The following is a 16,212-nucleotide window of genomic DNA, read 5'->3' on the forward strand; positions in this document are numbered from 1 at the left end:
AAAATGTTGAGATCCAAAGAGAGGCAGTGCGCATCACCCAGTGAGAACATTGAAAAACATGTCAAAGTTGATAGTTGACCTTGCTCTACCAAATAGTGATAAAGTGTTTGTGTAGAAAGAATATTATGGTTTGAGACTTTTAAATAAGTCTGTGAATATATTAGGAATCCTTTAAGTATACTTGTATTTGCTTATTTCAAGTGGTAAATAAATTAATAGATGATTAAGTTAAGAGATGGTTTTAGACACATAAAAACTAATTCCAACACAGCTTGGAATTAGACACACACAGCTTGTTCCGAGCTGTGTGCAAAAATTAAAATTTTCTTAATTAAAAGCTTAATAGCTCTTAATTAAAAGCTTAATTAAGTAGTGTTCAATATTCAATAGTGTTCTAATTCCAAGCTGTGTTATATTCCAATACAGCTCACACAGTGATCGGAATTTGAACGGAAGAGTGTCGGAATTACAAATTAGTAGAGTTTGAAGGTCTCGCAAAATGCCAAATTTAGTCACACACAGCGTCGGAATATATGGATTTGGTAGGTTTGCATTCTAAAGGCTTTTAAATATGGCAACATTTTTGTAACGTTTCATTGTTGCTGGTGCCTAATGCGGTGTTTTGAGAGTGACGTAAAGCAAACAGAACTCAAGTTGCGCATATGGTGATTTTTTTATAGCCATTCATTTTTTGCTACGTCCTTACTGTGTCGGAATATACCGCGTTTACCTGAGCAACCTGAGTTGAATTGTTTGGTGTAAAGTTTATAGTATCTACGTAATTCTTATTTACTTATTAGGGTTGCTTTAAAGTCCTATATATGTTATGGTGTTCATTTTTCTATATAATAAGTAGCTAATTCATCCATATTTCAAAAATATTTACATATGTATTGGAAAAACAGCATATGGATATGAAAACATGAAATTATTATAAACCAATAAATAATTATTTTATGCCAAAAAATGCCTAATTCATAAGAAAGTTATTTTTTTAATGATTACACATTAGGCATGGAGATACAAGCAAGCTAGACTCAGTTGGTGTAATTCATTGCTGTGTGCATTGTGCTGATAAGTGTCAGTATAAACTTAATGAGATTCCAAGATTTCTGATAATTCTCTAAACTAAGATATGTCTTTGCAGAAGTTGAAAGCCATTTTTAAATTATGGTAATTATTTCCTAGTATATTGGAAGCCATTGGAAATATGTAATTTGGAAATTAATTCTACAGCAGTCTTGTGGTATAATTTTCCAATACAATGTTGACTTCTTATGCTTACACATTTGCTTGGCAGCTTCCTTGTCAAATTATTTTTTTAGCTTATTTACTCCATGTTAGATTCAAATGGTTGTTTTATACTTATATTTTTCATGATTTTTATTATTTGTTTGTTTATCTGCATAGGTGTGGGTATTTTATTGACATCTCTGTTTAGTTAATAGTATATATTCTAGGGATGACTGATAAAAGCCCAAGTCCCAATACTGAATGTCATAGCTCCAGCAGTGGGAATGATTCTACTGCAGATGAATTCACTGGGGCATATTCTGTCTCAAATATGGAGAGCTTCAGCAGAGAACATGAAGAGGTTTGTTGGTACCGTCAACTGGGGTGACTTTGGCCACCCGAGGTGACTTCAGCCACACCTAAAACAGAAACAAATGGCAGAAAAACAAAATAATAAATGTTGGCCAAAGTGACTGGGGTGACTTTGGCCAACGTTTATTTTGTTTTGCTGCCGTTTGTTTGTGTTGTAGGTGTGGCCCAAGTCACCCTGGTTGGCTGAAGTCACCCCAGTTGATAGTATGCTTTTGAGTTATTTGATTTTTCCAATTTGATTTTTCACTTATAAAACTGATTGTATTTGTGATAAAAGAATATTACATCTCTTACTTATTAATATATTATAGAACTTATAAATTTTTCCCTATTTTTAAACTATTAGGTACAAATTCTATTGTTGGAAAACTTCAAACAAGTAAAGAATTGTTGATGAAATTGCAAATGAGTAATAAATATTTAAATTTTATATATTATTCCTTGATTGAAACATATTGTCAAGAGATTTGCTAAGCTTCATATTTGAGTAGTTGGTTCCTTTATTTTGTTTCAATTTCATCTTATATTGAAACTTAGAATGAGTTTTGATCACACACAATTAGCAAGGTGGCACGCATTTATTTATGGAGTGCTTGTTTGCTTGACATACCTTGGAATCTTGCAATTGTAAAACATTTTGGGTACCTTAAATGTTGAATGTAAAATTGCTGATCTAGGCTGTTAAATGTACAGACGTTGCTGCAGCCCTTCAGATATATTCTTCAAGTTCCTGGAAAGATGATCAGGAGTAAGTTGGCACTGGCATTCAATTTCTGGCTCAAAATTCCTCAAGAGAAGCTAACGGCCATCTCTGAAATCATCCTTCTTCTTCACAATGCTAGTTTGTTGTAAGTCACTGCACTGCAATGCATTAGTCTCCCAAGTAGGCTGAGATATAGAATATAATAGAATATAAGTGTTGGCACTGAAGAAATAGGCCCATGGCCTGTTGCCAATTCTTGTACTTTTTGTGACTTGAATATATCTGATCTGTCACGATGTGAATGATGTTGCTGCGCCTTTATAGTGATCACTAAAGGCATGTGTGCTGTAGTATGTGCTTTACATGTGTAAAGGTTTTTATTGATGCCATATTTGTGCCTAAATTTCTAGGTTGATACCGGTAGGTCAACAATTTATGATAAACTAAGTGGTTAAATATTTATGTGCTTTTGTCATAGAAGTGATAAGTTATAATTAATATTTTTAAATGAATAAGATATCAAACCTTATAATAAAGCTTTGAAGTACAGCTCTGTGATTTTTCTTTTTTTATTCTGGATCATTCCTTGCAAAATTCTATGTAAAAATATTGATTACTTATTTTTGTGTATCAGAATTAACCCAACCTGAACAGTTGACTTCATTCTGAAAATTGTGCTGGGATAGCAGAGCAAACACATTAATGAGATCATTAATTTGCAGAATTGATGACATAGAAGATGGAAGTACATTGAGACGTGGCATCCCTGTGGCCCACAGCATCTATGGCATTGGCTCAACCATCAACTCAGCAAACTATGTTTATTTTTTAGGACTTCAGAAGACTCTTGCTTTAGAACATCCCCAGGTTCGTGTTCCTCCTAAATTTATACAACTATAGGACTATACTCCTTGGACTAACTCTCACTATAGTTGTAGTCAGATTCATGTATTATGATTCAATTGGTAATGATTTATTTAGGCTTTTTAGTACGGTATTGTACATTATTTTATACTTCTAAAATATTTTTTGTAAATGATTTATTATCATTATAATGATTCATTTGGATATGAATTTATGGGTATCTAGGCTGTGCATCCTGTACACAGAATACATTATTTTATAATTATAAAATATTTTTGTTGAAATGATTTTTTGGCTACTCCTCTACAATTGTGATATGAATTACTATTGAAGCTGCGATTGTTTTGTGTGATGAATGTTGCTTGTCTGTAAACTGGCTACTTATTGTTTAATATTTTCTTATTTTGTTTGATATTTTTAAATGATGTTGTATCATATTTTCCAGGCTGTGAATGTTTTCTGTGAACAACTCCTAGAGCTTCATCGAGGTCAAGGCTTGGACATCCACTGGAGAGACTCGTTTGCATGCCCCACTGAAGAGCAGTACAAACAGATGACCATTTGTAGTTAGTGCTTCTTGAAAACATGTTATCTTCTTGTATTACTATAGTTTGCCAGACAAGTTCTGTCCTTGAATTGTTAGATTTTTGCAGCAAAGTTTAATTTTTAATTGGGATAGCTCAACTGATATTGTATATTTTCAATTATATTAGTTTTACAGCAAAGCTACGTTTTTCTCTTGTTTTGGTCTTAGAGCCATTATATTATTCATGTCTTTGGTTTTTCAACTAAGTTCTATTGTTGCTGTGTTATTCTTATCAATGTTTTGAGTTTAAACTATAATTCTTGCTACTGATCTAAGTTGCAGCATAAATTGAAGAGGTTCTTCTACGTACAATGTTCTAGTTGAACTTGTACCTATGTTCTTTATGTTTGTGCAATGTTTGAGAACTTGATTATCTCAGCATAGCATATCGATCTTGATATGCACTCTAGTGCATATGCGCTAACTGATATTCTTATTTGCCTATTCAGTTGTGAAGAATGTTTTGGTTTTATTGGGTTGCTATTAATTTGCACTCGGGAAAGTTGCATCAATATCGTACCAATCATATTCTGGATATAGTCTTACTAAAATAATTCAATTGGTCTGCACAAAGCTAGTGTTTTATTGGAATTTATTAATTTTGTATTGTAATAATCTAATAACATCAATATTGTACCAATCTTATTTCTGAATATTTATTTGGCTAAGCCTTACTTAAATAGTTTATTTGGTCTTCCCAAAGGTAGTGTTTTATTGGAATTAATAATCTTGCATTGATAAAGTGTTTATTGCAGAGACTGGAGGCTTGTTTGGTCTTGCTATACGCCTCATGCAGCTGTTCAGCGACTGTGACGCAAGCTTCTCCAAACTAATGGACATTCTTGGGCTCTACTTCCAAATCAGAGATGACTATGCTAATCTCTGCACGCAAGAGGTAATGAAAATAAGGCTAAGTACCAGGCCCTATACTTTCAAAACTCGCTAAGTGAACGTAAGTACTTACGCTCTATTTTCCTGTCTATGCTTGGTGGATTTTGCTTGAAAGGCCATCAATGATTGGCTGATGAACTTACGATCTCTTAACTTTTTTTTGAAAGTTTAGGGCCCAGGATTGGAGCAGAGAGGTGTGGTTTTGATCCCAGCTCTCGGCACCTCTTTCTGGTCAGAATCGGTGATGAGGCCGGGCGGTTAAGCAAAGCAAAATTGGAGCAGTGAGTTGCGTGTTTGAGACCGCATCAAGCTGTGAATGTTTTGCGATGTTAAGAATCGGGGACTGACCTACGGCCGAATGAATGCTGAAACCGCTATTATTATTATCATATTATTATTATTAGGGGAACTTGAATTTTGTTGAACCATGAGCTTACAGGTGCTGAGAACTTGAGTGAGAGTACATAACATCTGAAAAAAAGTTGACACTAATGACCTCAAGTGATAACATATGCCGTTAAAATGAACAATTAGGGAAAGCCGTCCGAGGTATTGTGTATAAAGGCTAAGAAATATAAGTTGAAAGTAATATCTTATATGTTTCCAAATCAGTGTATGATTCTTTGGTTTTTGTTCTTATTGACAATCTTGTCTTCCCTTTATCTGAAATTTCAACACACTTCAAATGCATCAACTCAATCTTTCAATTAGGTAGCGTATGCTTTGCTGAGGTAGCCAATTATTCTCTAAAAGAAACCCTTTGTACATTTCAAAATTATACTGAAGAATCCAGGGACCCAACCAAACCCCAATAAAATGACTTGTATAAAAGTTTTTACATGAATGAATTCCGAGTTACGAGTTACACATTCACCCCTTTGACTTCCACTCGTAATTCTTATCCTGATATTTGAATGTATATTCATTACGATGAGATGTCACAAATCCCAATGAGGTAGGAGGTATATGGGACCCAAGAGAGTCCCACAAGGAGGTTTGAACGAATGCTCTATCAATTTCAAAGGACGTGATTTTCATAACATCTGACCGCACAACCTAGCAAAAATGCAAGCAGCATGTCAGGAGTTACTAGCTGCTGTGAGCCCAGCAGCACCTGACGTTTGAGCGCGCCGACGACTTGGTGCTGTAAACTGGAGAGCTTGGCAAGCCAAGGACTGGAGCATTGATGCTCAACTTCTGCTGCAATAAGTGGAGTGCAAGTGCTGCATTATTCTGTCATTGAGAAGACTACAACTTGTTAATTAAGAGGTTTCTACTAAACGTTACAGCCGACAACAACCATATTATTTATAATCCGCCCAAAATTCTCCTCTAACTGATAATTGTTCAATTTGGAAGGGCGATTCGTGTGTGACCAGCCAAAGACGCGAGACAAGGGATTTGATCCAGCGTTTGACACTTGATTTTTATTTGCAGTACTGTGACAGCAAAGGTTACTGCGACGACTTGACAGAAGGCAAGTTTAGCTTTCCCATAATTCACGCCATCCACAGCCGCCCCAAGTGCCAACAAATAATCAGTGAGTTCAACTGTAAAAGAAAATTAGAGTATATTGTATATAAAAAACTATATTTTTCCACATCTTAGGTGGTGTTTTTATTCATTTTCAAGAGTATGCAAGTACCTTGCTGAAAAATATCTAATCTTTGCTATTTATTTCCCTTTTTTGTCCAATCCTCTTTTAAGGATCTTAATAATTATTACTACATCGTAATCTTAATTAACCTTCATGCTACGGATGCATCAACTGTTATTGTTGCTATTTGTACCTTAAAGTCTAGTGACGAGAGTTACCATCAGTAGAAATGAATGTCATCTCAGACTCGAAGTGACAGATACACAAGACCAAAAAAACACTAGTTTTATACCTCATTTGACAGCATATTTTGGTTTATAACAATTGTACTCCTAATTGTTTATACTCCTCGTCTTAGAGTCATAGTCATAACCATATTTAATTGAGACTGTGGGGAGGAGTTCCATTTGCGTCGTAGCAATGCAGCCTTGGAGCAAATACGACAATCAGAGCAAATGTTCTGACATCGACCGCTGCATTACAGGGCTTTTCTTTGTTCAGATATCATTTGCTTGCATCACAACCCCTCTCGTTTGTCCAGACATCATTCGCATGCATCACAACCCCTCTCGTTTGCCCAGACATCATTTGCTTGCATCACAACCCCTCTTCTTTGTCCAGATATCATTCGCTTGCATCACAACCCCTCTCGTTTGTCCAGACATCATTCGCATGCATCACAACCCCTCTCGTTTGCCCAGACATCATTTGCTTGCATCACAACCCCTCTTCTTTGTCCAGATATCATTCGCTTGCATCACAACCCCTCTCGTTTGTCCAGACATCATTCGCATGCATCACAACCCCTCTCGTTTGTCCAGACATCATTCGTTTGCATCACAACCCCTCTCGTTTGTCCAGATATCATTCGCTTGCATTATAACCCCTCTCGTTTGTCCAAACATCATTCACTTGCATTACAACCCCTCTCGTTTGTCCAGACATCATTTGCTTGCATCACAACCCCTCTCGTTTGTCCAGACATCATTCGCTTGCATCGCAACCCCTCTTCTTTGTCCAGACATCATTTGCTTGCATTACAACCCCTCTCGTTTGTCCGAACATCATTTGCTTGCATTACAACCCCTCTCGTTTGTCCAGACATCATTTGCTTGCATCACAACCCCTCTCGTTTGTCCAGACATCATTCACTCGCATCACAACCCCTCTCGTTTGTCCAAACATCATTCGCTTGCATTACAACCCCTCTAGTTTGTCCAGACATCATTCGCTTGCATCACAACCCCTCTCGTTTGCCCAGACATCATACGCTTGCATCACAACCCCTCTTGTTTGTCCAGACATCATTCGCTGGCATCACAACCCCTCTCGTTTGCCCAGACATCATACGCTTGCATCACAACCCCTCTTGTTTGTCCAGACATCATCCGGCAGCGGCCTAAGGACGTGGAGGTGAAGAAGTACTGCGTATCACTGCTACAGAAGTACGGGTCACTGGCCTACACGCGCGACATGTTGCAGCAGCTCGACTCCCAGGCTAGGGAGGAGGTCAAAAAACTTGGCGATAATCCAATGCTCGTGGAAATTTTAGACACTTTACAATCTTCATTGAATTCATCACCCTTGTAAAGCCTTCAAATTTTAGACACTTTACAATCTTCATTGAATTCATCACCGTTGTAAAGCCTTCAGCACAATTTTAGAGCAAGCTTCATAGGGCTAATGTTTTAGTTGTTTTATCATGTGTTTATGTAACTTGATTTTCATCTTCTATTTAATTCTTTTAATTTGTCAATGGTGATTTTATGTTCGGCTATTCAAGGAACTTAACAATTTTAATGGTTACAATGCAATTTCTTGACAGCTGATGAGCTTCAACAAAACGTCTGGAATTGTTATTGTTTCAGGATTGGTCTCCGACTCATAAGAAAATTTTTTGTGTTGTTATTGTGGTCCAACAATTTGCATGTTGAAGTATTATTAAGACTATTACAAAAACACAGAAAGTTTAAGAAGCCAAGTCAAGTTTAAGAAGTCATTATGTTATTTAAATATGTATAACCTCGTACCTGCCTGTAATGTGCACTTGATACTTATTCTGTATAGTTTGCCAATTGCTATGCAATTATTTATTCCATCTAATGAAGTGGAGACCCAGATAACAGTGTTGAATATCTATTGCCTTTTTCATTTATTCCAACTCTAATTACGTTTTGCTTCATTGATGCGTGTAAGTTGTAAATCGTGAGCTGCGTGACCCTTTTAATTTAATTAGCACTTTTAATTTAATTATAATTATATAATTAAATTATTTGTTATGCAAGCAATTTAATCCGTGGCTGGCTCTAACCGTGTGCCTTGGCCGCCATACCCTCCGTCTGACCGGCCTCTCACTGGTGTGGCAACATAGCATCCCTGAAGGTTAGAGCAATAAGCTCTAGCAACTTCAGCCGTTGTTGCTCGCCAGGTTGCGGTTGATTGTAGCGGCCTTGTTGATCATCGGCGTTGTTGCTCACCCCGAGTGGCAGTTCACCCGGCGTCGTAGATCACCCGGTGTAGCATATTAACCCGGCTTGGCAGATCACCCGGTGTATCATATTAACCCGGCTTGGCAGATCACCCGGCGCACCGTGCACCTTGTATGCAAATCTTGCAAGATCTACATTCTGTTTTGTGCGAGTCTACTTTTTTATTACAGTACTATTTATTTTTTAACTTTTCTTACTCGAGTCTTTCAAGTCGTTCACCGCTCGCCTGTGCTGATAGCGACAAGTTGACAAGTCAATCATGAGTCTCGATAAACCTTGCAGTAATCGATCCTGTATTTATGACTGAACTACTTGCATTAACAGTTTTATCTCTCCAACGAGAAATATGGCGCACTCTAAGCAAGCTGCATGACGTTCGCCTAAGCACGTTGAAAGTAGTCAGCAATTACATGTCCTTGGGAGGCATGTTCCTGAGCGCCCCACTACTGCTCGAGGTGCATGACTGCTAGCCTCGTGTGCGGGGTTAAGTTTTACAGGCAGGATATTTCTTTATATTTTGTTCTCTATCCCGCGGCCCATCTCTCGTTTATAGTGTACGAGTGTCTGTTCCTGCTGCCGTTCGTCTGCTCTATCTCTGTCTTTATAAGATGCTAACGCTGCTGCACTTCTACCGATTTTTGATTGATTGTTGTTGGAGTCGTTCCGTCTCTTCTGTGATTTTTTATTAGAGAAATTTGTGGGGAGGGAAACCGTTCTCTCGTGTGTTGCCGTTTATTTAGTGGTTTGTGCTGCTTGCCTGCCTCGCTGCTGATGAACTAGCAAGCCTCTGCACTGTACTATACTTGAAATAAAAGATACTAGCTATGGCAATCCCCATGAAGTTGTTACAATCGAAAAATTATCTTGCTATCTATTTACGCGGATGTCTTTGCATCTTCATTTCCTAGTGTCTGCACTTGGTACAATTTGGTGATTTTTATTGTTGTTGTTGTCGTCTAATTTCCCTCAAGGAGGAACTGTGATGGCCTGTCCATCAGAGTTTCAAGGGGACATCGCTCTCCCCGGGGCACCTTACGCCTGCCGTTTGATAATTATAATTCATTTATTAAACGCACGTAGCAACATATCAGATTTTATTGAGGCTTTGACGCGTAGTTAGCTTAGACGATATAACGAATCTATATTATGGAGCGATTGCAAAATTTCATTCATATCAAGTGCGGTGATGACGGACATGTTACTGGTATACATTCAAGCACAAAAATCATTCTGACGGGATCTCAAGAATGTGACTGGTGCATGTCCAAAACACACGACACAAATCGTGCTGATAGTATTGCAAATTGTTAATGCAGTAGATTCAAAGCAATTTTACGGCTCTGTATTCAGCCATTTCTGTGGTCAGGTTGATGTAACCCTGGCCCCTACTTTTGCAGATGTAAGAAAGTGCGTCAAATTAAACGGGTTCGGGACAGTCGTGGCGATCGCAACTCTGCGGTAGTTGAATTTGTCTCTGAGGGTGACATCAAAATCGCTTCTTTGTCTGTAAGCTTTACGACATCACAAATTTTATCGAGAATCTGTGTGCGGGAAGTGAAATATAAATTTTGCCAAATGCTTGGAATTCAACTCGTTCAGCGCCGGTGTTTAAACTTGAAAGCGTAAAATTGTAATTGATGCCGAGATAAACAATCCCTGAAATATTAGAATATTGGTATCTCGAATCCCGTTGATAATTTCTAATCCGAAGTAGAAGTAATGTTACTAAGTGATAAAGTCAGATCTCCGCCTTGATAAAGAATTCCTACTCAAGTCCCGTTTTGAAGTTCTAAGGAGTCTCAAGTTATTTTTTAATATAAAACTACGTCAAAACAAAAATGAACGTCTCATTGCAAGCTCCGTGCTCCTGTTTAGATTCGCCTTATGAACCACACCTATAAAAATCAAATTAGAAGCCCAGTTATTGTCCAGTTACGACAGGTATTGAGGATGCGTTGCTGAAGAAACCTTCCTTGTATTTTACCCACAGGCTACACTCAAAGGCTCTCATAAAATTATGATAGTAGATCTGAATATAATTAAGAAGTTTCATCTGCATCCAGTTTCATGAAGCTAAATTAATTCTGCATTGCTCCGCTTCGACGGTTGCCATAGCGACAGTCCGATGTAAACAATTGCTGTTCGCCTCAATCTATGAACGGAATCGTTGGAATTCAGACGTATGGAGAGCCTGAACCCAATCATATTTCCATACTTACCCACCATAATTGATGTTTACATTTTTCTGCTCTATAGACGAGTTTCTTCGTTTTATGTGGTAAATAAAATAACAAGTGCTCGAGCAACCAGATCTGCTGGCCATTATACGCTACAGCCATAACCAAACCATCCCTAAGAAGAAACTCGAATTTATGATTTAAATCAATTTAAGCGTGTAGCCAACAACAGCAACCACCACAATGACAAGAAGCTTGCAGCGCAAGAACAGCAACTCTGTTTTCTTCAACACAATCGAGACGATCTCAAGCACCTTCTTCCCCAATGTTGAGTTCGATGAACTCGGCAGGCTGCCGCCCAAAGTAGGTAAGAGAACAGTAACTATTTCCTCTTTCATTACACTTCAGACTGATTACTTCTGTTTCTTCTGATTTGGATTCCGAATAATTTCGGGGTACCGCCATACTTGAAAGAGATCACAGGCCGTCAATTCGTTTTTCTCGCACGAATTATTCTCAGATGAATCAGATTTGTCATGAATCAGATTACCTCTTCGATCACAACCAAAGAACTGTGCGATCAGGAATTTTTTCTAAACCCAGTGAATAATGTTTCGGGTACGTATTCAAGGTTACATATAGAGATAATTGATTGATTTTTCATCGATCACCATTCGCATTCAATATTTCCATGGAGCTTCACTGTTACTGAAATTGTGCACACGAAGTCTTACCATGACTGCTGTTACTCCTGCCTGGCCCTGTGGCGTATACGGTCCAGGCTTTGGGTTTTATTTTCTAGAGTTAAGCGCATTTATTGCATATCCTAATTATTCTGTTCGGAGATTTGTGTTTCTTGGGACTTAGTTCTGGCCGCGGTAGGCCCCAAGCCTTGGTAGGTAATCTTTAGGCACCCTGCCGACTGTTATCGTTAATAACCCCGGCGTCGTTAATACCTAATAGCCAGAACTCTGTTATCTGTTGCGATCTGAGCCCCGTACGCTGTTCCCTGTTGTGATGTGAGCCCTGGACGCTGTTCCCTGTTGCGATGTGAGCCCTGGACGCTGTTCCCTGTTGTATAAGTGAGCTGTTCACTGTTCACAGGCTGCGTGCTTACCTCCAGCCTCCCGCTGCAAATGTCCATCTTTTTCTCTGGAATCTTCTTCCCCGTGTGGCTCATATCTACCTACACTATTTTCTACTACAAGGTTTGCATTATTAACCCATGGCTGTCGAGATATTATTTGGCTTTAATATATTGTGTATTTCACTCATGTATACTTGATTTAGAACACTAGCATGACAACGCACTTTATCCAGTCTCGCGCACCCTTGGCGCGTATATACCCTCAAAAATAGTTCGTTGATACATGTAATAAACTCTGTCAATGGTTCATAAATCCGTCAGCTAATCCTTGACTGCTTTTCAAGCTCAACCCACCAATAACAGATAAGAAATCGCCGCTGATTTTACTTAAGCGAGTTTTTCAAGTAGGGAAATAGTTTTGTCATGGAGGAAAATTTAAGGCGTCGAAACTGGGAAACGGACGACATCTGGGAGATTGGGATTGGGACAGGTGGCGGTGAACATGTCAATTTTTTTAATGTAGAACGTAAAGTAAAGCCTTGATCATCTTCATTTATTCTTTGGATATCTGTACATTTATGTCAGCGTCTCATCGAACGACTTGTATTCATGCCACATCAATACATTAGCGGCAAGAACATAAACAAATTTATTCGATTCGCATGAATTTCCTGCCGTCACCGCGGTCAGCATGCGTCACACACCTGAGCTGTGAACACACTGCTAAACTTCTTGCCAGCACACGTCACACACCTAAACACACTGGCATAACACCTGTCAACACACGTCACACACCCGAACACACTGCCATCACGCCTTAACACACTGCCATAACACCTGCCGCCACACTTAACACACATAACAACTGCAACACACGTCACACACCTGAACCAACTATAATAACACCTGCCACCCCCTAAACACGCTGCCATAACACCTGCCACCCCCTAAACACGCTGCCATAACACCTACCTTAACACACTGCCATAACACCTGCCGCCACACCCCCTAAACACACTGCCATAACACCACGTACCCCCCTAAACACACTGCCATAACACCTGCCACCCCCCTAAACACACTGCCATAACACCTGCCACCCCCTAAACACGCTGCCATAACACCTACCACCCCCCTAATCAACTGCCATAACACCTGCCACCACATGACATCACGACCAGATCCCCTAACTGCAGCACTCGTACAGTTCTGGCGCCTGACGACCGCGTACCGCTACGTGGTCGCTCTGGTCTACGTCGCTGTACCGCCGCTCGAGTTCGTGCGTCTACGCCTCGGGTACTCGGGCAACATCCGCGAGCGGGCGAGTCTACTATACAGTTTTAAGCATTTCTATTCATATTTCATTGTGAATTTAAATATATCAGTATTTTTTATTGTTGCTGTGTCTATCAATATTTTTTTATTGCATTTTGTACATTTATTAATGCGCTTTATTTACAATTTACATTTTGATATCACATTTCTATAAATAGAAGTATAGATGCTGGATGTCGCTTACGGTAGCGCCGCTCTTTATTTATTCTTTAATAGCCGAATCAATGAAGTTTATTATGAATTAATTTAATGTGCATTGAAATTTTCAAATGTTTGTAATCCAATCTAAGATCTTTTTGTATTGCCCACTAAAACATTTTACAATACTGTATATAAAAGATATCTGAAGAAGTGTCGCACTAGCAGGTTCCTGAGCTGGCGGGCAGTTGGCTGGTGGTGGCGCTGCTGCTGCTGCCGCTGCTGCTGTTCCTGCTGCTGGTGCCAGGCTGTAAGTTGACAGCAATGGAGTATCCCTTGCACTGCTTCTACCTCATCATATTAATTGTGCACATCATCGCCGGCCACATCGCCATCACCAGAATGGCCAAGTACCAGACCAAGATTTATCACTTGCAAACCAATGCGCAGAAAACCTCGATGAATTCGTCGAGATCTGTGGCTAAGAAGAAGTTGAAATGATTTGAAATTAGTATTATTTAAGATTTTATTATTACTTTTATAAATTAATTGAGGCTGGATGGGTGAAGGAAAAATGAACCAAAACAATCCTGTGCAATACTCGGGACGATTTTCTAGCTAACTCATCTCAAGAGATCTCATGTAGTACCTTGCTCTTCTTCTCCTATACATTCAATGTTTCTACTAGGAAATGTTCACAATACTTTCTAGTCATTGCCGTACAAGGTAAAATATTTCCCATGTAGTCTTGCGTATCTTCTGACTAAATGAGTTTTTTGCTAGCATTGTAAGCCGGTTAACATTACTGCATAAGGGAGGTCATGACAGAGCTGAAGAACTACAAGCCAGTTGTTCGTTCTGACACGAGCGGAAAGATTTTCTGCGAGCGAATATGAATGAGCAGATGCAACGATTTATGGGAGAAGAATGAGTGCTTGGGACGAGCGAAATGGTTTCAGATTTGAAAGAAGAGAAGAATAGAACATTGTTGTTGTGAATGAACTGGTTGGTAGGATGAATAACGATGAAGAGATGGTGTACCTGGCGTTACTAGATACTGAAAAAGCGTATGACTAGGATGATAGAGAACTGTTGTTAGACGCCGGAAAAATTGGTATAAGTGAAAAATTTGCGAGGATAGTGAGTAATATGTATTTAAATTCTAGTGCAAAATATAGACTGGAGGATGTGGAGATGGGAGAATATTTTAAATGATTAGGAAGACTCCAATTTTTATTTATTATTATTGAATAAATGAATGAATGCCGTGTACAAGACCGGTCTAAAGGTCTGACTGGATATCGGCGCCCCCATTATTCTAATTCCATTCTCATTGATGATAGTGTGACTATAATACTTAAGCATTTGTCTCATGATCTCATTAAATTTATTAATGTGACCTTGCTGATTTTCCTTATTTCTTCAATTGTGTAGGTAACATGCTGAAGCTGACGGTAAAATATGCATGATTATTATTCGTCAGCAAATGACGGGCAGCCAACGTCGGTCTTCGCAATAGCGGCCGGCATGACATGATCTCGTGCGCTGCTCACATATTTCTATTTGTCAAGAAAAAGCAATTGTGCGCGAATAAATAAAGTCGCTCAAGTGAGAGAAAGCGATGAACTAATCAACAGATGGAATATTGTGAACTTATTAATTGCTCACTTGTTGGTAGATTATGAGCTGTTTTTTTTTTATCTCTGCAGCACGGGTCTAATGATTTTCTCACGTTCTCAAACGTTTTGTGATTGAGTACCATGTACAATTTTTCATAATTATTATCGTAATATCAAACGGAAATATATTCAATTACATGCATATCTCATTTGATATGATAATAATTAGTTCTTTGTTAGCTGTGCAGTTTTATTTTAACGGTAAACGCCGAGGCAGGTTATTGGAATGTTGCAACGTTTAAACTCGTGCGTCCTGTCTGTTATTAAAGATTATCTTTTTAGACCGTAAATAAATGTAGACTTGAAATGAAAATTTGAAAATTAATCATGAAAACGAAACGTTTATCGTACCACCTGACGAGTCTTTGCGTGCCGAAGTGTGGGAAACTCTCGTTTAGTGACATCGAAGAATAAGACCGAAATATATCGCTATTAGTTCACTAGACAGTCGCTAGGAGCGTTGCGGTTTGTTATGTCTCGCCGATAATGGTGCCCTTGCTGTTCAAATTAGCGCCCTTGTACAAGTTGCTTCCTACGAGAGTAATTTCGGAAGAGAAGAATTTTTTTGTGCAGTGTCATACCCTCAGTGACTATATTCTGCTGACGGTTGTTTGACAGTGCGGTTTTGAAGCGGGAACGTAGTAATGGTTTATTAGCTCACGCTGCTCCCTGCCTCCCTCAACTGATTAACTTGTAACGGGAACTGATTAACTTGTAACGGGCTAACGGCTACCGACTGATAACCAACTTTTCAAAACCCAGTGTATATGCCTAGATTTTGAACGTGATGCAATACCACTACTGTTTTCTATATACAGTTTATTTATTTATTTTACAGTTTATTTATTTGCAACAAGAGAGTAATGATTGAAAAGTCTAATGTGGTCCTGTCACTCCTGTGGAAAAAGATCTTGGAGTTTATGTTGACAAAGACAAGGAGCTGAAATTTTCTAAGCATGTTGAAATGTAAGCTAAGAAATCCAACAACCTTCTTGGACTAATCAGACACTCTTACCAGTTCCTAGATGCAGAAGCAATGAAGCAGTTGTTTGTTGCTGTCG

The 16,212-nt window shown here is 38.7% G+C and overlaps 2 protein-coding genes across 2 annotated transcripts; both read left to right on the top strand.

The window, feature by feature from the left end:
- The first annotated feature begins 988 nt into the window (after positions 1-988).
- On the top strand, positions 989-8,385 carry LOC108682461 (geranylgeranyl pyrophosphate synthase). The gene is made up of 7 exons (XM_018171626.2): positions 989-1,594; positions 2,299-2,453; positions 3,031-3,175; positions 3,618-3,738; positions 4,514-4,653; positions 6,087-6,189; positions 7,628-8,385. Exons 1-7 carry the CDS (start codon positions 1,463-1,465, stop codon positions 7,834-7,836), a joined length of 1,005 nt encoding a protein of 334 aa, XP_018027115.1. The 5' UTR covers positions 989-1,462; the 3' UTR covers positions 7,837-8,385.
- Positions 8,386-9,868: 1,483 nt separating this feature from the next.
- Positions 9,869-14,871, top strand: LOC108682460 (transmembrane protein 17). Its single transcript, XM_018171625.2, has 4 exons — positions 9,869-11,279; positions 12,017-12,120; positions 13,207-13,320; positions 13,701-14,871. Exons 1-4 carry the CDS (start codon positions 11,156-11,158, stop codon positions 13,971-13,973), a joined length of 615 nt encoding a protein of 204 aa, XP_018027114.1. The 5' UTR covers positions 9,869-11,155; the 3' UTR covers positions 13,974-14,871.
- Positions 14,872-16,212: the final 1,341 nt, after the last annotated feature.

This window comes from Hyalella azteca, unplaced genomic scaffold (assembly GCF_000764305.2).
Source record: "Hyalella azteca isolate HAZT.00-mixed unplaced genomic scaffold, Hazt_2.0.2 contig1674, whole genome shotgun sequence".
In the NCBI taxonomy this organism is placed as follows: domain Eukaryota; kingdom Metazoa; phylum Arthropoda; class Malacostraca; order Amphipoda; family Hyalellidae; genus Hyalella; species Hyalella azteca.